The sequence below is a fragment of the Tetrao urogallus genome (genome assembly GCF_951394365.1).
Source record: "Tetrao urogallus genome assembly, chromosome: 6".
Taxonomy (NCBI): domain Eukaryota; kingdom Metazoa; phylum Chordata; class Aves; order Galliformes; family Phasianidae; genus Tetrao; species Tetrao urogallus.
The window spans coordinates 33,702,352-33,728,077 of record NC_136819.1 but is presented as its reverse complement, the minus strand read 5'-3'; the positions used below and the strand labels follow the sequence as shown (position 1 = coordinate 33,728,077).

The window sequence follows — 25,726 nt, the reverse complement described above, 5'->3', positions numbered from 1 at the left end:
TAAAGCACTTGCTGATTTATCTGGTGTATAACCAAACAACAAAAATTGACAGACATGGTTTTTACAAATAATTACAGGTAAAGTTTTATTGGTGTTTGGCATAGTTATTCCAGTGCTAGCTAGAACCAACAACAAAGGCTAATACCCCTAGGCAAATTGTGATCATTGAAGAAGTGATTTTTATCTTACTAGGCTTAAAATTAAGATTGTACTAACAAGCATACAACATGTTATTGTCTGGGACTAGGGTGATTCTCTTCTTATTAAGAAAGGTTCGTATTTTAGTCCTGATGTAACTAATGAGAATCCTTAGGGATTTAAGCTCAGTATGTTATACTACTTCGTTCTACCATTATCTAACAAATCTAATAGTTTGTAGGATGCTCATTAAGAATATTTCCAGGCACAACTATATTGAACATAAGCATTGCTTAAGTAACCTAAAAACATTAATAAATGTAAAAAAAAAAAAAATTGTGTAACGACGTTTTTTATAGCAGTGTTTCTGCCAAATGTGGATAGAAGACTACTTCCCTCTTATTTGCCTGTACAGAAGCAATGGCAAGATTCATCACTCTGCAGAGGATATAAAGAAATCAGAAGTAAGAATTCACATTTTCTTATCTATCTTGTGAAGCCTGTTGAAGAGAAATGAGAGTAGTCTTTATTTTGTGTTGCTCTACAAGGCTGAGCATACTGTCCTCACTGAACAGATAAATGAAAACAACTATACTGCAGGAAATGAAGGAGAAAACAAGATAGTTCAACTTGTAACTTTCTAATGTTTCTTTGCAGGGTATCTTCATAGTTCTGAAGCCCTTCTATGAAACTGGTAAAATATTTAGCTGATCCAATCTGCACATTCAAATAATCACTCTTTCCTACCTCTACCATTATCATCTCAGTACTTTACTCCTTCCTCCATCTTTGTTTCAGCACTTCCCTCCCTCTTTCTTTATGTATCCTCAGCTGAATTTTGCAGTTGTTCCTCAATCAAGCTCTACCTCTTTCTTCTTTGAGAAAGGAAATAGCTTCTATTAACACCTGCGATTCCCAGGCTACATGTGGTATTGACAAGAAAAGTCAACCACTGGCCTCCTCTGTACTTCTGTTTGAAGTGTGATACTGAAAATCACTGATTGTATGCCAACATGAATTTTCTTCAGTCATTCCTGCAGTTCAGCAAGTTGTGGCTGCTCTTTCTACTATTAAGAAACTGTAGTTTAAACTGTTGTTTGCTATAGATTGTGTCACTGTGTCTTCCTGACAGTCAAAGTCACTAACCCTGAATAGTCCTGGTACTCAGCTGAGCTGTACACGCATTCATCTTGGATAACTGTCCATCCTCTGTCCCTAAACTCCACTATCTGGAAAGATAAATCAGAATGACTGATATCAAGAAGATCTTCCAAATGAAAAATTTACTCACAGCAGAGTTTTTTCAAACCTTCAGGACATTAGCAGCAAATTTTGGTCTTTTTTTCTGACTTGCTTTTTCAGTTTGTATCAAAAAAGTTCCAGAGAAGTCACTATATCTGTTTGTCATATTGTAGTGTCCAAACCATCATCCATGATCCTCGGTAGTATTCTAAGCATCTCATATTTAAAAGAGCAAGAAGCACCTGAGAGGATTATCTCCATCCTGCACTCAATTAATAGCTCCACTCTGCATTCTCTTCCCTCTCTCTCCCTGCAAATCAATACAGTTGCTTAATCCAAATAGTTCTCTTTCTTTGCTCTTTATTCTCCAAATGTGCTGTTAGAAATATTTTAATATCTCAATTGTCTTTCATTTCATCAATTATAACCCACGTATTCTGGGCTTCTATTTCATACGCTCAAACCCCTTCACATTCGAGCAGTTTAAGCCATCTTTTCCACCATCTGTTGAGAATGTTTCCCTTCTTTGCATTCCTTCACTCTGAATTCCCATATAAAATTAAAGCCACATACCCTCTTTCTTGAGATTTTTCTTAGCGACATCAAACCTGTAACTATAATCTCATGCTATGCCTCTCCCTAGTCACACTTCAGATACTCCATTGTCAGGCATTATTCTTAGTATGTATTTAATCTTGCTTATTTACACAGACTGGGACAATACACCAAAATATGTAGTTTCGAAAGTCAAATGTTTAATAAAGACTGAGATGCTGTGATTTCCAAGAAACGTAAAGTACATTTGTTGTAACCTGCACTTTAAACTACAAGAACTTCATTCTGTTAGAATACCTCTAATTTATAGTTCATACGCATCACTTCTGAAGATGTGCAGCACACACAAACAAAAAGAATCCATCCCTCAAGGGCTTGTGCTGAGTCATTATGTGTGTGAAGAGCAAGCAAGAAAATAAGCTCATAAAGACAGAATAATTTCTTAGCTCTTTTAAACTCAGGGTGGATATATTCAGATCTACGAACTAACAAAACTTTAGCTTGGATCTTTAACTCAGTTCTCAGCTTTCTGCTTGAGTTCTCATGTTTTATGCTATCCCTTAGAAATCTTGTTTCTGAAAGAACATCGGATCATTCTGAAATTATACAAGTTGAATATAAAGCAAGTTTCTTTATTTTACAATTCTATTCATGTTAGTAGAACATGTTTTTTTTAGTCTTCAATTGCACTGAGTGTAAAATGTCCTCTACTATAAATTTTCTTGTCACAGATCAGTTTTTCCTTTTTTCCTCAGACTTCTAGTCCCACAAATGACTTATTTTAGAAAAAAAAGGGATTTACCAGCAGTTTATTACAACTGTGTTCACCATTTCCTGTGTACTATGTTTTCAGCTAAACAAATGTAGTACTATTTGAAGACATTCTGCATTGATTTCTGAAGATAATGTCTGTAACAATTCTGTGGCCACTAAAAAAGCCTACTGGATATATGATTATCTAGTCAATGACAAATGCTGAACTCATCATAAAAGAACAAGAAAAAAAACATATTTCCCCATGTTTTTGAATGGAGTACTAGCCATTAGGTTTGTAGATGTAGATGTAGATGTGGATGTGGATGTTGATGTAGATGTACAAACAACGATAACTGCACTGATAGAGTCTTAAAGGAATTCTGCGCTTCTTAATAATCTTAAAGAACATTTATTGCCAGAAGTGAACATAACTGCAGACAGCATATATCCTGTAGCAGAGACTGCCTATGAAATTCCTCAGCTTCCAATTTCCTAAACAGCCCAATTTTTTCTTAGTGCAATGGAAGACATCTGTCTTCCACATTTCTTGTTAGAGAGCTATTGGCATTACTCAGGACTACTCAAATCATTTGGTCTGAAGAATTTCTAGAAAAAAAAATCATGTATGTAGTATGTATTAGTTCAAATTTAAACATGAACATCAGTTTGACTGCATTTGTTACCAGTCAGATTTTATTTGACTTTTTTTTCCTCCTCTAAATATGTCTTTCCATTCAAGCCAAAATTCTTCATGAAAATGTGTCAGTTTTAACGAAGTTTTCAATGGGAATGTTCTAAGCATCCTGGCTTGTCTATTTAGTCATTTCCTAATGAGTGAGTGAAAAACAAAGGAAGGAATAAGAGAAATTCTTTGGACGTCCAAAGAAAATCTGTGTTTTTTTGGCCTCAAAACATCTATACGTAATTTTATGACATAAAAAGAATGTTTCAGTGAATTTTATTTTATCTCCAGTGAGGAACAAGAAGATATCTCAAACTATACACATTTTCACAGGCTGAGAAGTCACATGTTGCTCTTAGTTTAGCTCTAGGTATGACATTTTATGTGCGCTTGCACACATAAATACAATAAATCTGTAGTAAGGAATTCTTAGGAAAACATTTTTAGCTTGTATTCACTAGTAGTCACAAAAGAAACTTCCATTTGACTATGGTTTCTATATCTACAATTTTTTACATATTCTGTTGGTTTATATAAATCAACTCTTTAGAGAAAGAAGCAGCTCTTACAAATATCAGCTCTACATATACAAAAGATTCTGAGGTGCATAATCAATTACATTTGAAAGAAAGTGTTAGATATATTGAATATATATATGTATTCAATGCACATATGTATATATGTATATCAGGTATCAGATATAATATTTAAAATATTAAAATCATATTAAAATTAAAATTAAAATATAAAAAATATTAAAACAATTTAGCTTTATCTTTACACTGGTTTCTGCAAACACTTTTTATTTAGAGACCAAAAAATTCAATTTTTAATTTGGAGTTCTGAATTTTCTGTTCCTGGATGGGAAGATGGAACACAGAAGATTCATAACTCACTACGTGAAATCCCCTATGTTCTCAGTTAATCATTCAGTAGGTGCAGAGGTGATATCAATTTGCCTTGATCATCCAAACTTCCAAGAAATTCAGCATATCGTGGCTGATCTTTCTGCTTCTAACAACAGCTGTTTTCTGCAAACTGTGTCCATATTTCTTCACAATTATCGGAAACAAAACATCTAAGGCACATCTCTGCCAAAGTATGTCAAAAGCATTTCCCAGGATTTTAGGATTAACTCAGCTTAGAATTTATAGTAGTGTGTCAAAAACTAGAATTAATACATGTCGGAGGTTGAAAACAAATGTCACAAGTTTCTTTAGTAATTCTAATATGTTAAATAAAAAACCCACGTAATTCATGGAATACAAAATATTTCTTGTTACAAAAGGAAACAAAAAACTTCTGTGGCACACTATCCAAACATGGGAAAAACAAACTTCAAAACTGATATCTGGCTACTGGTTTTACCTTCAAAGTCACAAGCGGTATGTTACAACACTTGAAAATGAATCAATACAGCATCAGGGGTAAAATGACATAATAAATCATCCTGAAAACAGGAGCACAAATACAATCACATAACTTGCATAACTAATAACACATTGCAAATTGTAAATTGCCAAAATTTGTGAATTTTGGAATGGTCTGTACACTACACATTTTTCCCTGAAGCAATTTCTAAATCAATTTCAAGTAGTTGAGAATATTACTGTCTGTTTGCACAAGAGTTGAGAACAGAAAAGAAATGCAAAATTTAATGCATCACTTATTCTTTCTACTTTAATTGGTTCACTTTAGTTGATAGTACAACAGAGACATTTTCTAATAGCTTTTCATAGTGCAGTGACGTCTGGTATGCATGCAGCAAAGGAAGGAAGGCCATGTCTTTTTCCCCCTTTCAATCATGTATATTCTTTGGATTACCCACACTGTTTTCATGATGGTATATGTATCACCTATAAAACATCTGTGAAGCACAATATGTGCTAAATATTAGTCAAGGATCGCTTCCTCTCAAAGTGATTATTGATCCACTACTAAAACAGCTCATAAAAACAACCATTTTGGAAAAGACTTGCATCTTTCTATTCCTACTCTGTTACATACTTTAGTTATATTTAGTCAAAATTTCAATATTGGCAAATATTTTTAATCTAATTACAAACAACTATGAAATCTAGGAATAAAACCTTAGTGGTATTTTTTATATTTCTATATGAAGGAAAGATAATGTCCAGAACTGGCTTTTAAAACTATTAATGAGCCCTGGCAATGTGAAAAAGAGATGGATTAGGTAGATGTAATGAGATATGATTAAAGGGTGTAGGCACTGAAGGGTGTTGGAGAAATTCTTTTCACAGAGTATAATTAGTCTCTGATAAAAGTACTTGGTAGATGAGATTTTTTTAAGAAGAAAGGTTAAGATAAACACATACCATATGACAAACCTGTTTAATTTCTTTTTTCCTCTGGTTCATTGCATAATCAATAATCCGTTGAAGTTTTATGCATAAACATTTGTTGAATAGTTGATGAAACTTCACGTGACAATTAAAGGTGTTTTAATTGCAATAAAATAGAAGTCAAAGAAAGTGTTGAAAGGTCCTATTGCATTTCAATTATACTTTTCCCTCTTGATTTATGGAACAGATAATAACATTTTTCTGAAACTAAACAAACAAATGAACTTTTTATAATGCAAGCTTATTTGAAGTTGCTTAGCAACTTTCAGAGACTTTTTATTAAATTAGAAGCTGCTTCTTTAATTTAGGCTTTAAAATAAACAGCGGACTAAAGAAGTCTACCCCAGATACTTTCATGTAAATCCTGGATAGAGATGCTGGTTTTGTCTATGTGGCCAATACTTCGTACACTGGTAGACTGAAATACCAGGACTTTGGTATTCTACATTTAAGTGTGAACCTTTGGTCTACAACTGAATTCTGAAATATACAAAAATATACTATATCTGAAATATACAAAATGTTATTCCAGTTAGACTTGGATGAATGGCTAATGAATGCAGTAGGTACTTAGTGATGCAGGAGAAAGGTTCACCATTAAGGATCTTTCTGAGTGTACTTACAATCATGAATCTTTATAAGGAACTTGTAAGAATCATGAAAACCATGAAGTGCTGCCCTCAAGCATATGAGGATTTCTCACAGACAAGCTAGCACATCATGATCTCCAGTCTCTATTTCCAAGAATAGCAATTATAGGTTTCCCTCTTGCTTCCCTCCCCTTATCATATGCTATAATTTCCATGACTGCTTATTGCAACAGAACAACATTCAGGATTTGAAGCACTACAGTAGTGCTCATGTTGTCATGAGGAGAAGGTTTAAAAAAAGCCAACATTGCAAGCTCAGATCTGCCGCACGTCTTCCCAACTGTCTCCTCTGATAGCCGATTCGGGCTACCCCAAGCCCGAACCTACCCCAAGCTACTTCTCACAGTAAAGGAATTCATTTAACAGTAGCACTATTGAAATTCAAAATATGAAGCCTGAGATCGGCTTTTGCTTCAAAATTGCATGTTAATTACACTAGATCTATTACAGGTGTTACAAAAGTATAAATGAGTGTTTTCCATCCTCAGAAGTTCTCCAGCTTAAAGATCACATGAGAAGCAGTCTCTTCCGCTGTCTGGGTACAGGAGCATCCAGTTTTATATTACATATTTGCTGTTGAGTACAGCACATGATACTGGTGTCCTTACATGGAAAGGACGGCAGTCCCACTGCTCATACAAAAATGAAGCTGACTCTAAACCAACAGCTGAGATATTCAAATGTAGTTGTATCCAGTACATAAACCAGTTCCATTTAGGTGTCTAATCCATGTAGAGAATATCTGAAATCCCTACAAGGTACTGAATTTAAGTGACTTGTAGAAGCTGACTCAAATGGCTTTTAAACAAACAAGAAAACAAAAAACAATAGGCAAAGAATTCCTGTCCATAAAGAGCCAAAAAACTATCCTCACAAGAGGATTATTTTCATGAAGCTACATGAAGTGACTAATGGGTGCAACACTTTTGTGCTATCTAGTAATGGATTGAGAAATTTAAATGAAATAGATCAAGTCATTTTGCAGATGACTTGAGTAGTTTGTATAGATCCTACCAGTCCATTACTAAATACATAAGGAAATACATGATTTGTTACTTCTCCAAACATCAAGAAAGCTTTTTATTTGAATTGAAATCAGGGTCCCGCTCTATGTGCTTCAAAGTCGTTCTTAATTAATAGTCCAAAAGCAGATTGAAAAACTTGGTTTCTAGTCAGTAAGGTGTTGCTTCTGAAGTGTAATGATAGGACTTTGTAAATCACTTTGACCAACATTTTTCAATACTTTTTCAGCTTCAAATCAGATAATTATAAAATTTGAAATGAGTACCCCAAGATAATGGGCCTATTTTTATGAAGATGTAAATTCTGAGAAAGCACAAATGAAAGATGATGTTAGGCCATCCAGTCTCTATTCACAGAATGACATTATTTTCATTGTCCAATGACACTATTTCCTAGTTTTGGTTGTCTCCTGTTTGGGTGCTACAAACTGTGGTCTGTACCATCTTTTGGGTAGGAACTACATAGGCTGGAAATCAGTAGTACTGCCCTGCTCTTTAAAACAGTTCTACCTGCCTTTACTGCTGTTAAGATATCTTTTCTCTTTGTTCTCCTTATTTTTCTTGCTGTGACGATAATGGTTCTGTTGCCTATGCTGATGTTGTTCTTCTGCTTCTTCTTGTGACTTTTCCTAGCTATCCACTTTCTTGCAGTTTCTGCAGTCCTCACACTGATGACGCAGCCTCCAAAGAAGCAAGCCTTGAAGGCACAGTACAAAAATATCACAAAGGGAAAGAAAGGAGTTTGTTTATAGGTGCTCTACATTTCTCTGGACACATTTAAGCTAATAGAAATGGTTGCAGTACTTGAATGACAGAATTTACACTACCTGAAATGAAAGGCAGTATAGAAGAGATGAGCATCAGGAATGTACTAAAAATTTGACTAAAGAAGAAGATGAGTCCTGCCTGGGGAGAAAAATTTGTGAACAAAAATCTGTTAGCCTTAAATGCTTTACGTATTTCTGCAAAGAAGAGATGAAATGATTTAATTTCTTTACACTGGAAGATTGTGACTAATATTTTCTGCTATAGAATTGCCAGTGTACGTGGTTTAGTGTTCCCTGCAATTGCCATATAGTGTTACATGCCCCTCTTTCTTTCCTTTTTTAATGTGAACTCAGAAGATCTCTCTTTTGGTGAGTTCTCACTTTTTTTCTATTTTCTTTTCTTTTTTTTTTTCCCCTCCTTCCCTCTCCCCAAAAGATAAAAAAGGTCTTGTGAGTATCCCTCTCCTTCAGGAAGCTCCCTGCAATCTATTGGAGTTTAAGAACACAATGTACTCAGGAAGAAAGTTGTCAGGAATTAGATCAGGCAGTGAAAAACAAAAACAAACAAAACAACAACAAAAAAATGATCTGAGTAACTACAAGACATGTATGCAGTTCTTTTATATCATGGAAATATGTATCCATTTCCCACTAGTGGGGAAGGGAATTGAAATAACTATTTGAAAGAATAAGGAAAATTGCTTCTCACCTCCAGCTTAAAACAATAGTGAGATTAGGCACTCATCATTCTGAGCTGAACTTTTAGGAAAATATTTGTCCCCTTTTCACCTCTCAGACTGTCAGAAAATTCTTTGGATGTTCTGTTTCAGAAAACCTCACAAATAATGGATAGATCCTTTCAGAAATTGCCAGTAACACCCCATTCTTCCCAGATTTTCAGAGCTCACAGTAGTGGCTGCACAGATGAAGCCATCACAAGCTAGAGACATCAGCAGCACAGAACACTCTGTTATTTATTTAGACTCTGAAAAAGAGCCTTCTTGCTTATTTTCTTAAAATAATTAAAATGCATCATTTAAGTTTCTATTTGTTCAGGGGAAAAAAAAAAAAGCGTGGGAGCATAAATGTTTTGGCTCTGAGATGACAGTAAATATATCTTCATATCATGTTTTTAATTTACCATCTTAATGCATCCATCCTTCCTAGACCCTTCCCATCCCCCATTAATTCCTGAAATGTTTAAAAGAGCCCTGGAGCCTACAGTCTCTCTCTCCCCTCTTTGCAGCACAAGATCAAATGTATTACTTTCCCCCTTTGCATGTCTGATGATGGGATAGAAATATTGCTTCGGCCGAGATTTACGGGCTTGCGTCTACAGTAACACACCGGGGGCGTGTGCCAGAAGCCCCGCTGCGGGAGCCGCAGGGGCTAAGCTGAGTGCGGCAGCGGCAAACCCTGTGCTGTGCACGGAGCAGCAGCCGCGCTGCACGTCTCCCACGGCCTGGGGTCACCCCACACTAATTCGTAGTCCTTTTTCTTTCTTTCCTATTTTTGAATTGTTTTTATGGTTTGGGAGTTGGATTTGTTGTTGGTGGTTTTTTGGGTGGGTTTTTGTTTTGTTTTGGAATTTATTGGTTGGTTTGTTGCTTGGGAAGTGTTTCGTTTGTGTTTGTTTGTTTGTTTGTTTGTGGTTTGTTTTTTTTTTTTTTTTAGTTTGGTTTGTTTGGTTTTTGTGGGTTTTTTTGTGATTTTTCTTTTTTTTTAATGATCAATTAGAGTGGACATTATCCCAAATTCCTGCACTGGTAACTGCAGTGGGGAAGGAGTTCCTTGGACTAAATCAGAGTAACATACATATACATGGACATATATATACAAATTTAAATCTTCCTTCCCTTTGAAAGAGCAGAAATGTCCTTGACGCTGAGCAGAAAAGCCAGCTCGATATTAATTTAAGGAGGGTAACTCCAGCACTGCTGGTGATGTTCATTTGCAATTCCGACGGCTATTGTGTGCAGGGAACTAATCCTGCCTCGCCTTGGAAACAGAGCTTCCACTTAGCTCGCTGTACTCCTCAGATTTCCTTTATAAGGGAGCCGTTGTTTTGCTGGGATTTTATGATTAATAATAATATCACAACGAGACCCGAATGCTCCCGACACACTCATGAAGTTTCCCTCCTATCGCTCTCCTCCTGGCCTTTTCTCTGCTGAACTTTTGGTCTCCTGCCCTGCTCCTACCACCCATGTTTCCTTTCTCCTCCCTGTTCTCGGCCATGGGCTCCGGGTGTCGGTCTCCGAGTGCACAGGGAGACTTGATTCAGTCGCAGTCATGTGCTGAAGGGGAGCGGCGGGGCCGTGGCTCCGCTGTCCCCCCCATTTCCCGAAGGGAGCAGCGAGGGCTCCGTGTGCTGAATCCAATGCTTCAAAGCCGTGTTCCCCTGAAACCGACCCTACCCTGCCGCTCCGTCAAGCCAAGGCACGGCAGCATCCCACATTTTCCCCGACAAGGACCTGCAGCCCCGGGCAGTGACAGAGCCCGTTTGGCCTCGAGTTGAGCTGCATTTCAAGCTTTTATTGCCACCGTGGCGATGTACTGAGCGGGGGAAGGCCGCGGCGTGGAGTACTGAAGCTCGGCAAGGGGAGACGTGATGCGATGCCGGGCCCACTGACCCCGGTGCGGGGTTCCAGCTCCCCGGCGGTGCCTCGGCCTCTGCCCGCGGTCCGGAGCTCCCCGCTCCAGGGGAGGTGACGGACCCCTGTTGCTCTCCAGACACTACCTACTCCTGTCTCTCCTTCCCAGTGCCCACTGCTTTCCCTCCTCCCCCCTCCATTTTTCCTTTTGGTTCTAACAAAAAAAAAAAAAAAAAAAAAAAAAGCCCTCGGTGCCAGCGCTCTGTCCTGTTTTGCCATCCTCCATCACGGAGCCTGCTCCCGGCCAGGTCCCAGTCTGGCTGTCAGGGTTCCCTCTACTCCCACAAATCGCCGATCATTGGCAGAGCATAGTCCAGGCACGGCCCCGGTCCCCGGCCCCATATCTCGGCCATCCCAGTGCTCGGGAAAGCCGCTCGGAGACTCGGGCAACACAGTAACAGAGAAAAAGGGTCGCCTCTTTGGGACCCGCTCCTCCGGGTTCCACACTGAGAACCTATCGATTTATGGACACGTTTCTCCAGCCGTGAGAAAAGCCCTGGCCACTTCTCTGCGCGGACTTGTGGCATCAGCCGCCGCCAGCAGTTTCGATGCCAAAGAGCAATTCTGTTGAGATGCTTAAGGGCGCCTGGCGGTAGGCGTACGCTATAGGGAATGCCGCACGGCGGTGGAGAGGGGAAGAACCAGGTCCCAGGGGCAGGATTTCAGCGCTCCTGAGAAATTCTCAGTGCATCGCCACATTTTCTTTCTTTCGTTCGTTTTTCTTCAGAAGAAGATAAGGGCATCTGTTTAACTCTTTTATTAGGCGTTGGAAGAGAGGGTGAAGACTTTTGCTGACGGCTCATGACTCACACAGTCGGTAGCTTTCCGGCTATCGACTGCCGCAGGACGTGCGTGAGGCATTTTACAAACCAGCAACGAGGCCCAAAGCCGTGAGTCACAGTGCTCAGCAAGCACCAGGCTCAGTCCCGCGTGTCTGTGTGTTTGTGCTCCCACTGTCAGAGAGCGGGGCTTTATGTTCCTCACATGTTAAATCTGCAATTTCGTGTGGATTCCGACACTCCCTAACGACCCATCCCACGGAGGTGTCTGAAAGCTCTTCGAATAAGCTCCCATCTCTCCCCGGCTCCAAAGTGACGCACCTACCCACGGTGTAGGGTGCATCACTCGAGACAGATTTACAGTTCAGCCCTCCCGGTAGACAGGAGGAGAGATCTGCGTGGAATATAAATTCAAGAATGTAATTCTTTCTCAAACAAATAATCTGCTCCCTTTCAAATATAATTAATGTTTTGATAGTGCATTTCTTGTGAGAGGAGATACAAAAACAGAGGCAACCTCTTGGATCTCTGTTTGTATATTTGCAACAGGAATTTACAGTACCTATCTTGTGAATGTGACAGATAGAGTGTTTTAAACATCGAGAAGGTTTATTTATTAGCACAACTACAGCAGGAAACTGATAGGTCTTTGCTTTCCCCCGTGCCCATTTTGCGCGTTTTAGTTGCGGAGTAAATGGCACTACGGTAGGCTGCGGTAGGACGGCACTATTCCTGCTGCGGGACAGGACTGTTTCCCAGCTCTCTGACGAGTCCTGCCCCACGGGCTGGCAGCGCACCTCTCGTCTTTGTCGTCCGTTCCCCTCTCCCCTCCCCACTGCTTCCGCGGCCCTTTTCGTCCGCAGAGCAAGGGGAGACCCTCGTGCCCCAGGAGCAGCGCATCTCCTCCCGACAGTCGGCCCCGTCCGCACCGGCCCGTGCTTCGAGTCATACTGCCCGAATAAAGCCGCGCTGGGAATGCGCAGGACGTCAGATGCGTGTTAAATATTGATATATGACCTCATGGCTCATTAGTTATAGATCCGCTACCCAATCCTGCGACTGAGAGATCTTTTTTTCCCTCTCTTTCTGTCTTTCCTTCTCCCTCTTTTCTTTCTAACATTGCTCTCAGAGGAGTATAGCAGAGGTGATTTTGCTGTACTTTGGGACACAAAATGAACGGTATTCGTTCCTAATGCCCAACTGCGTTAGTGAACTAATTCAGTTTAATTCTACATTTAAAATCAAAATGTTACAAACACTGGAGATTGGCGTGAAATCAAAGCTGCCTGCATAGTCCTATCCTACGGGTCATAAAGGGCTAGATGGCACTTCCACTGTTACCAAAGATAGATTTCCCATCTGTATCACTGGACATTGCATTGGGTCCTGGTTTTGCCTATAGTCCAGGCATTGGTGTGTTTTGGCTTGTCATCTGATGTCACGTTATATTTGAAAATTCGAATATTAGATGGAACCACGTTATGGAGAAATTTTGGAAAAACTTCAAAAAGGTTCAGGTTTTCAACTGGGGTGGTCTTGCCCCATTTCACTTAACATGGTATTGTCAGAGAACACATCCAAAAATGAGTTTTCCAAAAGAGAAACAAATATGTAGTTGGTTTGAAGGTTTTCAGCAACAATTAATGTAAATAATGCAAGTCACTAAATGACCAACTAATTCCATAGAATTAATCACTTCACTTAAAGGAGTAAGATTTCCAGTTGCAAAATATTGCCAGGCCTTGTCGTTGTTAGGGCACAGATCTGGCACTTCTTCTGAAGGCAAACTCCAGTTTGTCTCTGGAATGTATAGATTCTACATAGGTTAGCACCAGTCAGTATAGCTCCCCACATAGCAGTAAGATAACTTGGAACTGGTGCATGTAACGTTGCACTCGTTTTAATTTTCTGGTAGGTGTTCTCTGGATTTACCTGGTCTAGAATGTCCTGACATTCTGGCAGACACCTGGGCATTGTGGCAGATAACTCCGTTCAATACACTGTTAACAGCCTCAGCCACCAAGATCCAATTAATTCGATGTTTGCCTCCAGTGATCTGTGAAAAAACATACGGGCAAGGGAACAAAGAGAGGAAATATTTACCACAGTGATCTGATAATATCTAGGAAAATGTCAAATACCCACATTTAAATTCATTTCTTGAAAATAATACGAAGAGAACAGAAGGAATTTCAGTATCTTTGGGATGTGCAACTGGTCCCTCTTTTTTTTTTTTTTCTTTTTTTTTCCTCCAAAGGCTGACATAAGGGACGGTCGCACTTACGTTCAGAAAATATTGTTATTTTTCTTAATGGGGAAAATTGGACTCCCGCGACTTAGATCTGTGGTATTTAGATGTGGGATGGAAATTGGACTGACACCACTTTGCACTTTAACAATCGGATTTCGTCAGGGTACAAGTTGTTTGTTTAACCCGACAGCTCCGTGCACCCCGTCGCACGCTTTTACACACTCATTAAAACGATTATTCACGACCTGTCGAGTGTTTTCTCGTTCATTCACAGGAAAGACTTAGTGCTCTGAGATTCGAGCGCGTACGGTCAGCTTTAGCACGGACCAAGGGGAGAGATTACTTATCTCTGCGATCATCTGATGCGAGGCCGCCTTATCCCTGCAGGTTGCAAAGCAGCAGTTGCTGGAGGGGGGAAGGGGGGGAATCAGAAACAACTAAACTTGCCGCAAGTAAGAGGGAGAAGCCAAGGGCTCTCCGCTGAGCGGCACCGCGGGCCGATCCTGTTCTCACTGCCCAACTTGCACTCCGGACGGTTACGGGAGGCGGTCCCCCCCCTGCCGGCTCACACCGCCCGTACCTCCCGCCGGCAGGACGGTCGCGCCAACGCTGCCGAAGCGGAGGAGGGAGAACGGTGAAGAAATGGAGCCCTCCTCAAAACGGTCGCCACAGAAAGTTCCCATCTCGGGGGGAAAGAGCTAAAATATAGGGTAAAATGTAATTCTCCTGCTAACCGGAGTCCGCAGAGACCGGGGTGATTGCTTCTGAACAGATTTGATCACTAAGCAAACTCAAATATCTCCTTCCTTGGAGAGCTCTTTGGAATGCCGAGCCTTTCTTTTTCTTTTTCTTTTTTAATTTTTTTTTTCCTGATTCCTATACTCAGATCACCTCCAAATCTTAAATTCCATTTCTAAGAAAAGCCCAGGGGCACCACAAACTGAGTGCCTCGTGGTTACAAAGGCAGACCAGGGCCTGGAGCAAGAAGCGCACACTGGTCCCTACTCAGTCTCTACAGATCCAGAAAAACATTTTTTATTTGGAAAATATCTCAACAGAATTCCCCTTTATTTAAATGAACCTACCCCGAATACAACAAGGGATTTTAATCTGAAACGGGTTCCTAATTGTTCTAAAGGCAAGCACGTATAAGTAATTTGTTAAACTTATTGGATTGCAATAATCCACTATCAGGTTAGCTAAGAATGGATCTGTCAACTGTGTTTCCCAGCCTAAGCTCTTTCTTTCAAATCAATCTGGTATAATAATTAGCAGACAAAGAAGTCGAAATATATAAGCAAATAGCTCAAGTTCTGCATAAATAAACAGAGTGATCAATTGCACTGCTCGATTATTGATGAGAAGATCATCGATTTGACTGCTCCAGCCTGCAATCAGAGAGATCTGTATTTAATTATCAGTACTTCTACCTTCACTCTTTTAATAACAAAAATAGAGCTCACACAGCCTACCCTTCCGCCTAAATGCAAATGATACTGATGACATAACTGAAGGCAACTTACGCTTCCCAGAAAACAAACAACTTTGCTCACATAGAACAAGCAACAAGCGGGGGAAGCGGCGCTGCCTCCCCAACGAGTGCCAGGGGACGTTTCAGACGCAGATCGGGCAAAGATACCCATGTATATGTGTTCACACACATATGTGTAGCCGTATAGATATACGGGGAGAGATTCATTGATAAACAGCACTGAGATTTATATTTGCGTAATTCACACTGTTTTCCAACAGATCCCTGCAAGCGAGCACACTCAATTTGCTAACAAAAAACGCACTGGTACTGTTCCTGACCGTCGCGATTTTCTCCTCCACATGTGCGATTTAGACAACCAGAAGGAGATTTATTTATTGCTAGAATGTTTGGAAATCACCACCTATGAGCGGTGGCGTGATGAAATTTGTGGTTAAGCGATGTGCGTTTAACAGCTTGAATAATGGTCCCTGATTCCTTTCCTTGGGACCTGTGAACAGCCCGATCCCACGGCCCCGTGGGGGCCACACCCGTGCAGGGCTGACTGCGCTCGGTGTGCGCGGATCACGGAACGGGGGAAAACTGAAACGCTCGTAGAGCAGCACCAGGATTTTTGCTTCAAAAAAAGCAGTCCGGGAACCGATGAATATTGCCCGTGCTTAAGACTCAGAGGTAACGCAGCCTTTGGGAAAACGTAGTTTATTTTTATTCTAAAAATAAAGTTTTGCTTATTTTTGTGAAAACGCAACTACCTTGTTTTATTCCTCCTTTTTAGACTGTCTGCCACGGTTGCGAAAGAATGCCGCTGTTTTATTCCTAAATAGGCAGACTTCGGGAAGATCTGTTGGCAGCTCTATGTCTGCTCTCGAATGCGCTGAATTTATCACAGTATCTCATCCTAAATGCTTCCAGCCAGCTCGGTTCTGGGTGGGAGCCGGGCGAGGAGGGGCGGAGAGAGGCTGCGAACCCTAAAGAACAGCGCGGGGCGACGGCTTCAACCGGAGGGACCTCGAGACCCGGGGGAGGCCCCGGCGGGGCCCGTCCCGGAGGCTGCTGCTCTTTCCACGTGTCTCCCTGCGAGAGATTCCCTTGCAAAAGCGATTAGGGAGGGTTCTGCATTCTCCTCCGCGGAAATAGACCCCAGAGAACCTGGGCTGCTTCGGCTTTAGAGCAAGGAGTTGAGGGTTGTTAGGCTTTTTCTGTTTTTTGTTTTGTTTAGTTTTGTTTTGTTTTTGGAGGGGGGGATAGGGGGGGTGGAGGCGGTTGTTTGATTTAGCCCTGGAGCTCGGAATGGAGCGTCTCCACGCAGGCGACTCTCATCCCGGATTGCAGCTCAGGCAGATCCCCGCGGGTGGCTGTATGAGAGCGATGCTCACCCCGGCGCGTGGTGGCAATGGCTGCTCTGAGAGCTACCCTCGCTGAGGCTCTCCCAGATCATAGGCTCGGAAGGCTCCTTACAGACAGTGCTCTGCCACGGGCGCTCCGTGTTCATTCCCTAGCTGAGAAGAGCAAATCCTCTAGTCCCGAGTGTAATTCGCGAGCCTGGGGCTATGGTGTGCTACATAATGCTGGAGAAGAAGTTGGTGTATTTATTTGATCTATTCATTTATCTATCTATTTATTTATTTATGTTGGAGGATTGCTTTATTTCCTTTGTTTTGGGGTGTTGGGATTTGGGGGCTTGAGTTGATTTAGGGGATTTTTTTTTCGGTTTCAGATGTTTTATTTTGGCCCAGCGGGTTTCCCCACACTGTTTCTGGATGGAAACATCCTGGATCAGGTCACGGGAAAGGGATTTAACTGCATTTCCCTCCCGCACCATCTCTCCATGCAGCTCCCACGACGCATGAGCTAAGGACACTTCCCACCGTTCCTCCTTCCCGAAACGGAAGGAGCCCAACTCCCTCCACGGCCCAACACCGCCCGCACAGCGCGGTTCTCCCTGCGGGCAACGGGTGCAGCGCAAGGCCCCGTGCACCGCTACGCGGCGGCCCGGCTCCGCGGTTCCCCGGCGGCGACCGTAAGCGGGGCCTGACTCGGCGCTCTCCCGCTATGCAAGAGCGCCCCCAGCCGCGGGCCCGCAGCACCGCACAGCGCCGCCTCCGGACCTCAGCGCCTGCAGCCGCCCTGGGTCGGCGGCCACGGGGCCCCGCTGTCCCGGCGGCGCGGCGCGGGCAGTGGGATGAAAACGGAGCCCAGCGGGAACTGCAGGGCTGAGTGCACGCCCTGGGTTCTGTGAAGCTGCCGCCTGCGTACGCTGACTGCCCGAGGTTAATCGGGAAAGGAGCAGGGGGAGGTAAAATCCTCCGCTGAGGGGGCCAGGGGATGGACAAAGCTCTGTCGGGCCAACGAAGCAGAGACAAGCGAGGACAGGTGGGGACAAGAGAGGACACGAAGGGCCTCGTCCCCGCGGACACGTTGGTGACTTAAACCCATGAGTCCAACTCCCGCTTCTGTCCCTAGATATCGGTCGGCTAGGGAAATACCTTCAGAGCATCAGAGGGAATTCGGGCAGCGGGCAGACAAAGCCGCGACCCCTCGGAGGTTTCCGGGCCCTGCCCCGGTCCCGGGGCTGCCGCGGCGCTCCGAAGGCGAACCTGCGCCAATCGGGAGCGGCTCTGTGCGCGCCGTCCCACGGGGCTCTCCCGGCACTTCTGGCATTCCCGAAACTATTCTCACAACGCCCGAAAGGTGAAGAAAGCCCACCGCTTTTTCTCTAACGATGTGTTCCGATCCCAACCAAGCCATTCCTTCTGGAGCCCGCGCGGTCCGCGTATCGCCCGCCCCTCTCTCCACGCACAGCACGCACCGAGCGCGGCTCGGGCCCGGCGCTACGAGCGGAGATCCGCACTCACCGCAGCCGACGGAGCGCCCTTTCCCGCGCCTCCCGCAGCTTCTCCGGCGGCTCCGAGAGCGGACGCAGCCCCGCTCCGGGCGGGTGGCTGTTCCTCTGGCGTCGGTGCGAGCGGAGCAGCGACAAAGCGTTAATAAAGGAACTAAAACCTGGAGAGAGAGTGGGAGAACTGCTAAAGCGGCGAAGAAAGTTCCAACTTACCGATGGGAGCGAGGGGGAGGGGAGACGGGGGGGGGAGGGAAACGTTTCGAAGAGAGGCCAAAAAGAAAAGAAAAGAAAAGATAAGAATAGACAAGAAAAGAAAATCCTGTCGTTAGATACATGCTTTGCCGTGTGAGAGGTGCTCGGTAACCCTGCCCGAGGACGAGAACGGGGGACAGCGCCGTTCCGCCACCTCCCGGCTTCCCGAGCCCAGGGGGAAGCGGGGCCACACAGAGCGGTGCGGGGCGGGCGGCGGCGGTGGGGTCCCGGCTGCGGAGCGCTGCGCCGAGGGCAGGTTCTCCGGTGAGGCAGCAGCGTGCAGGAACTCCGCCCTCTGGGCACAGCCACACAGCCCAGCGAGCAGCCGCAGCCAGCCCCGAACCCGCTGCTGCTGCTCTTCACCTTCACCTCCCGCTCCCCCGCTCCCGCCACGCCTGACCCCGTCACCCAGGCGCTGAGCTGGGCGGGGGGCGGGGGGCGGCACGGGGAAGTGTGGGGCAAAGCCCGCCGAGGGGTGCTGCGGGGTGCGCGGGTGTGCGTGTGCGCATCCCCAGTTGTCTATCGCCCTCCTTGAGTTCTGCACTGTGCAATAGGTACGTGTCTGCACCTTCCTTGGGTTCTGCACTGTGCTGTTGAGAGCTATGCAGTATGTCCTAAATGGCGGTGCAGAACTCTCAGTGAGCTTTCAGAACGGAAAATATCACCAATAAAAAAATAGAAAATCTTTTTAAAAGAAGTTATCATTTATCAGTGCACTTTTTCAAGCAGAACTCCAGTATGTTCAGGCCAAACGCAACTGGGTTCAGTGGAAGTTTTGCCTGAGTGCTGCTGCAGAGCCCACGTTAACACAAGCGATGCGGGGGTGTACACCTGAGCCCCAGCTTCTGCCACAAACCCTGAGAAGTATCTGAAGCAGTTCTAAAGGGCGCGGTGACGTCCCCTCTACAACTCTTCTTCCCTTTTTTTCCTTTTTTTTTTTTTCCCAAGCTCAGAATTTAAATATATATATATATATATATATCACTCCCTCAAACAGTGGTTTTGTGCCACTTAAGGCAGAATATATTATACACATACACTCTTCGATTTCTTGAGAACGCTTTCGTGAGATAACGGATGCTATTTTACTGAAAGTTTTTTTTTTAGTCTGTCAAAAAAATAGTCGGCAAAATACCCTATTTTGGATTCGAGATATAATTTATTATCTCTCACACGCGTTTGCGAACACAATCTTAAAACCGTAATTGCAGGTTTCTTGATGAGCAGTTTTCTTCCGCTACGGTCTATGCAAGCAAAGTTAATCGCCTCAAACACCATCTCGGGAAACAAAAACAGCTCTAGAGTCCACACAGACCGAATAGCACAAATAGGGAAACACGGAGAAACGGTGCTGAGACACAGCAACACTCTGCAAAGCACATCACAAAAATCCTGAGAGCTCTGCCCGAGGGTTTGGCACGTAACGCCTAATGGAAATAAGGATCAGATAACAGAATCATTGCTAGATATGAAATGAAATAAAATAAAATAAAATGAAAAATAAAATAAAATAAAATATAAATAAAATAAAATAAAATATAAGTAAACCTCACATTCTCTACCAAAAAATTCTGCATAAAGAAGAGCCCCAAAGACACTCTTAGCTAACAAAAGAGTTTATATGCCTGGAAACAGGCTAAGGTGAAAGCATATTTTGGGCCTTAGCGGAGCTGCTACATCCCGTGACAACCTCAGCATTTTTTCCTCCCGAAGACAGTCTAAACGCTGACCGTGCGTGCACTGAGACGCGTATACATTGCAGACCCGGCACCAGCCCTTCCCCCGTACGTGGGAGGGAGGGAGAGGTGCACCTGAAGCTCTCGGGCAGCACTGGGCTGTGCTAAGCCCAGCGCAGAGCGCTCAGAGCCCACAGAGGTGAACTCTGAGGAGCCATCCACTGGAGTCCCCTTCCCGGGAGTTATTATGCATCACGCTTATCTAATTAATGCTATTATCCAGTCCCAAACTGCCATGGCTCTGAGATTGTGCCTTCCTCCAACCACACTCTTCTTGCCCCCTTTTTAGCACACTCTCAGCAGATTTTTTTACACTGCAATCTAAATAATACTTTAAGTATGTGCTATTGAGTTACCTGAGGTATACAACCGATTGGAAGTGGTAAATAATAAATCATTCTCTTTGTCAGCTGCAGCAGATGCCATCCTTTTAATTTGTTTAGGCACAAACGTACAGAGCGGGGTCCTGAGGCTCCAGGAGTTTCAATCACACCTATTTCACTGTATTATTTCTGATGGCCTCGTTGCAAAGCAGGCTCTTTTTTCTTTCTTTCTGCCTTTCTTTCTTTCTTTCTTTCTGCTTTTCTTTCTTTCTTTTTCTTTCCAGTTTTTGCTATCTCTTTTTTTAATGACAATGGAGGGAAGGCCGGGGGGAAGGGCTCTTCCAAGTGGAGGTATCACCTTTTCCTCCCCAAACAAAGCGGCCCTTCTCTCGCGGCGGTGATTAATTTGGAATTGCAGAGGTGAGAGTGGATCAGAGGATACCAGAGTTTTCACCGCAGTCCCCCACACAGCGCGGGGCCGGGCATCCCAGCTCCCAGCAGAGTCCTTCGCTCCTCTCGCTTCCATGCACATTTGCCTGCATCTGTTTATTCATCACCTATTTTATTCATCTCCTTCCTCCCTTTATTCTTTTAAATATTCTCATTGCGAGAATTCAGATTTCCTATTGCTTCTTCATTCACCCTCAGATTTTTTTCCCCTTTTTCTTTCTCATTCCTGCTTCCTTCGGCTCAGCTCTTTCAAGTGCCCGCGTTATCATCTCCGAGCCCCGCATTATTTCCCGGGGCCCATTGTAGCGTCTGCCGCTCAGCGTTACGAGCCCAGAGCTGCCCCAACACCGCAAATGAACAGCTCCGTTCTCCGCTGCGGGAGCCAATTAGCTGCTAAACCTTCTGCACAACTTTTCTAATTATTTTCAACAGTTATGGCTTTCACAGGGCTCCCTAAACTGACCAAGAAAGGATTAAATACTCCTTAAAATCAGTCATCACGTTGCCTCCTAAAATTAATGGATTGGTTTTCTGTACTCGGGTTAGTTTGCTCGGATTTGTGCCAGCACTGTCCTCAGCAGGCATAGTGCAAAAGCAGGCCAGTCCTGAACTTTGTATTTGAACATATCCACACTTCCCCCCCCATCACCACCACCACTCCCCGCCCCCCCCCCATATATTTCAATCCCTGCCCCAGCACCGCATCCTGCAGGCCCCCATCTGGCTCAACACAGCCCCCCCGGCCCGGCCCGATGGCTCGCTCCTGCCCGGCCACCGGCGGATGTGGGTCAGGGGTGGAGGAGGTGGCTCGAGCTCCCCATACAATCCTTTGCAAAACAGTTTGCCCGAGGTTAGCAGCATTGAAAGTCTGTAAGTACAGAGCACAGACACTTCCGGAACTGTGGAGCTTTCAGATAAAGATTGCATTTAATACACGTACGCAGCATAGCTTGCCAAATTTGATCAAGTCATTATAGGAAAGCTAATATGTATATGTATATATACACACATTCATAGTTCATATAGCTTCACTTATCATACAGTCGGAATAATGCCTTTTGGATGGATAATTCTTTCAGATCATACCAAAGATTGAAAAAAAAAAAAAAAAAAAAAAAACCCAAAAAACCAAATAACAACAACAAAAAAAAACAAAACAAACAAACAAAAAAAAAAAACCAACCATGTCCTTAAGAAATAAACCATGTACCTGTACTTTTTCCTAGCGCATTACATATATATGTATGAATATATATGTACATATCTACATACATTCGCAGTGTTAAGCGCGCTCAGTGTCAGACCGCTCAGCACGACCCCCGCCTTGCACTGCCATGCTCAGGCCCTACATCTCGCGTGGGGCCGTGGGGTATCGCTAAAACCCGCTCCTTTCTGTCCCCAAACATTGTGGTTAAACACGAGGTGATGTGGGGGTTGGAGAAGGAGCTTGTGAAAAATGGAGGGCCGCTGGGCTAGGCAGCGTGCTGACCTCCCTGTAACTTTAAAGCCTCAGGAATTTTAATTTTAGTTAATAAAAGAGACAAAAAAACTATCAAGTATATATGAATTTAGCCTATTTTTTTTTTTTATTTCTGTGTGTTCATAGTAAACATTTTTGTAAGTGACAAACACGGGCATATGACCACAGTATCACAATCAAGAAATTTTAAGACAACATTAACAATCACTCAAATTTATGCGGCATTTGCGCAACACAGGTTACATATTTGCAAGGTTTACCTATAAGTACAATAGGTATTAACATTTCACTACATTTAGAAAAAAAAAAAATAAAGGTGACCTGTTAGTGACCACATACATCAAAATATACACAACACAAACTGAAGGCAATCAGTAATTTTGTCCCCTTCGGAATCATTGGAACGGGCAGTGCTGCGAACTGAAACAATGCGGCTGTTTTTAAATTACTCCGTACACTGAGTGCATTTTCTAAAACCCAATCTTTGGTCTAAAAGTAAACAAACAAACAAACAGGAAAATAATAATAATAATAATAATAACAATAAAGAATTTAAAAAGAAGAAGAAGAAGAAGAAGAATGAGAAGAAGAAATCCCAAAAAAAAAAAACAAAGCAAAAAAAAAAAAAGTAGTTAGGTAAAGAAAAAGATAAAATTATAAATGGCCAAAACGTAGTTTTTGGGCATCTCTCAGTATGAATCTGCTTAAATACAAATTACACTTTCTTTTTTATAGTTTTCACAAATCTAGTGGCTTTTTTCAAGGTCTGCACCCACCGACATATCCATGATAACTTATAATACTGCAAACATGGAGAATCTGGCGGCTTTAGAGATGGACTTTCTGTGTTAGAATAGGAATCGCGAAAGCAGTCACTATTAGATACACATTCTACTAGAAATTTGTCTTCCAAACTCCATAGTCTACAATGTAATCTCCCCACATTGCACCTCGCTGACACTTCTCACCCTGGTGGCATAATAAACAACCCTAGAGACTGAACAAACGTACAGAAAATGGGGGACTTAATAAAAAATACCTGGGCTTTTTTGTTTTTCTTTTTTTTTTCCTTTTTTTTCTTTTTTTCTCTTTTCAATCATCATTTACAACGCGAACGTGTGTAAAATGTTCACTTACAGTCTGATCCCATGGACGTTAATGTATTAAAGGGTTGGAAGAAGACCCCTGATTTTGATGTGTGAAATAATCGGAGAGTCCTCCGGACAGTCCCGTCGTGAAACTCGGCAAAGAGGGTCTTAGAGACTCGCACGGCAGGGTGGAGGGTGCCTGCGGCGATGTGGACGAAGAGGCGGCCCTGGCCGTCATTGAAGTGCTGCTCTGAGAAGTCATTGAGGGGTGAGGGACGTGGGGGAAAAAGTAACTCGTCTGTCCCGCCAGGAGGTTCACGGAGCAGGGGTTTAGGGAGTAGGTGCCGGAGCAGGGGACCGACAAGCCACACGGCACCGAGGCGGCCAGGGCGGCGGCCGTGAGGTGGTGAGTGGCATAGGGGATCTCCCCGTTGACGAGTCTATCGACGCTCAACCCGTTGGACGTGGAAAAGGAGTGATTGTTCCCCAAGGAGTTCTGAGTCAACACCGAACTGTAGGGCATGGGGTGGCTGGGGTAGGCGGACGCAGTCCCGTTGTAGCTCAGCGTGCTGCTGGCCCGCGGGTGGTGCAGGGACAGAAAGGGGGACATGGGCCAGTAGAGGGACCCCGCCCGGTCCATGAAGGTGAGGCCGGTGGAGGTGAGGCGGGCGCCGCGCTTGAAGGCCAGCTTGGCCCGCGAAGTGGTGGAGCGCCGGCGCAGCTTGCCGGTGGTGCCTCCGATGAAGACGTCGTCGCTGGACGGGTCCAGCATCCAGTAGTTCCCTTTGCCCGGATCGTCGTAGTGGCGGGGCACCTTGACGAAGCACTTATTGAGAGAGAGGTTGTGGCGGATGGAGTTCTGCCAGCCCTGCTTGTTCTCCCGGTAGTATGGGAAATTCTTCATGATGAACTCGTAGATGCCGTTGAGCGTCAGGCGCTTCTCGGGGCTCTGCCGGATAGCCATCATGATAAGTGCGTTGTAGCTGAACGGTGGCTTTTCATACTTGCCGTTCTTCTTCTCTCCCTCCTTGCCGCCCTCCCCGTCCTTGACCCCGTCGGCCGCCCCCTTCTTCTCCTCGGCCGCCTTCTCCTTCTCCTCCAGCTCCGCCGCCGCCGAGCCCGCCTCGCCCTTCCCCGCCAGCGCCTCGGCCTTGGCCGCCTCCAGGGCGCCGGCGGCGGGCGGCGGCAGCAGCAACGGCGCCTTCTCCTCGTCCTCGTCTTCGGCCGCAGCAGCACGCTGGGGCTGTTGCGGCGGCGGCGGGTGGTGGTGGTGGTGGTGGTGGTGGTGGTGCGGATGGTGGCTGTTGTGGTGGCTGTGGCCGCTGTGGTTGTCGCTCTGCACGGCTTCGGGCACCAGGCTGTTGATGCTGAAAGAGGACTTGGGCAGCATTTTCACTTCCTTCCTATCTCCCATGTCCAACATCACACGCTGCGCCGAGGGGGCGGCTGGCGGCGGCCGGGGCCGGGCGGGTGGGGGCCGGGCGGGCGGCGGCACCACCGGCGGCGGCGGCGGCGCGGCGGGAGCGCAGTGTCAGGCGCTGGCACGGCATGTAGCACGGGCGGGGGACGGCGGCAGCGGTCACCGAGCGGAGAGAGCCGGAACGAAGGGGAAAAAAGAGGAGGAAAAAGGAGTAAAAGAGCCCTCTAAAAACCAAACAACAACAACAAAAAAAAAACCAACACCGCACGCACACGCATACAAAAAAAAAAAAAAAAAAAAAAAAAAGCTACTTCATGGTGCCGGTTCCCCCGGTAAACCGGTATAGGGGGGAGGACGCGCCGCGGGTCGGAGAGGAGCCGGCTATACGGAGCGCCCCGGCCGCAATTAATTTCAGAGCTGCAGACACGCACCGTGGCTGTAAAAAATTTTTTGGTTTAACCTTTCCCACCGGGCGCCCAATCAGAGGCGGCGGCGTGCCGGAGCGTCCTGCCTCCCGCCTGCCAATGGCTGCGCGCAGCCACGCCCACACCTCTCCGAGACTCCGCCCCCCTCGCCGCCGCGGCTCCCGCCGCGCAGGGATACCGATGCGGGGCGCATCACCGGCCGTGCCCCTCCGCGCAACGGCACTAATCTCCCCGTGCCCAACCAACGGCGCTTGGCTCCGGGGTTCCGTTCGGTAACTCCTCTGGTGGAGCAAAGTTGCTCCGTCCCTCCGTGCCACTGGGGCAGGAGGACGGGAGCCGGGGGGGGCGCGCAATCCGCG

At 44.8% G+C, this 25,726-nt stretch overlaps 1 protein-coding gene across 1 annotated transcript; it reads right to left on the bottom strand.

The window, feature by feature from the left end:
* Positions 1–23,589: 23,589 nt before the first annotated feature.
* FOXG1 (forkhead box G1) lies at positions 23,590–24,945 on the bottom strand (the record flags this gene model as incomplete). Its single annotated transcript, XM_079536962.1, has 1 exon — positions 23,590–24,945. One exon carries the CDS (start codon positions 24,943–24,945, stop codon positions 23,590–23,592), a length of 1,356 nt encoding a protein of 451 aa, XP_079393088.1.
* Between the last annotated feature and the right edge of the window lie 781 nt (positions 24,946–25,726).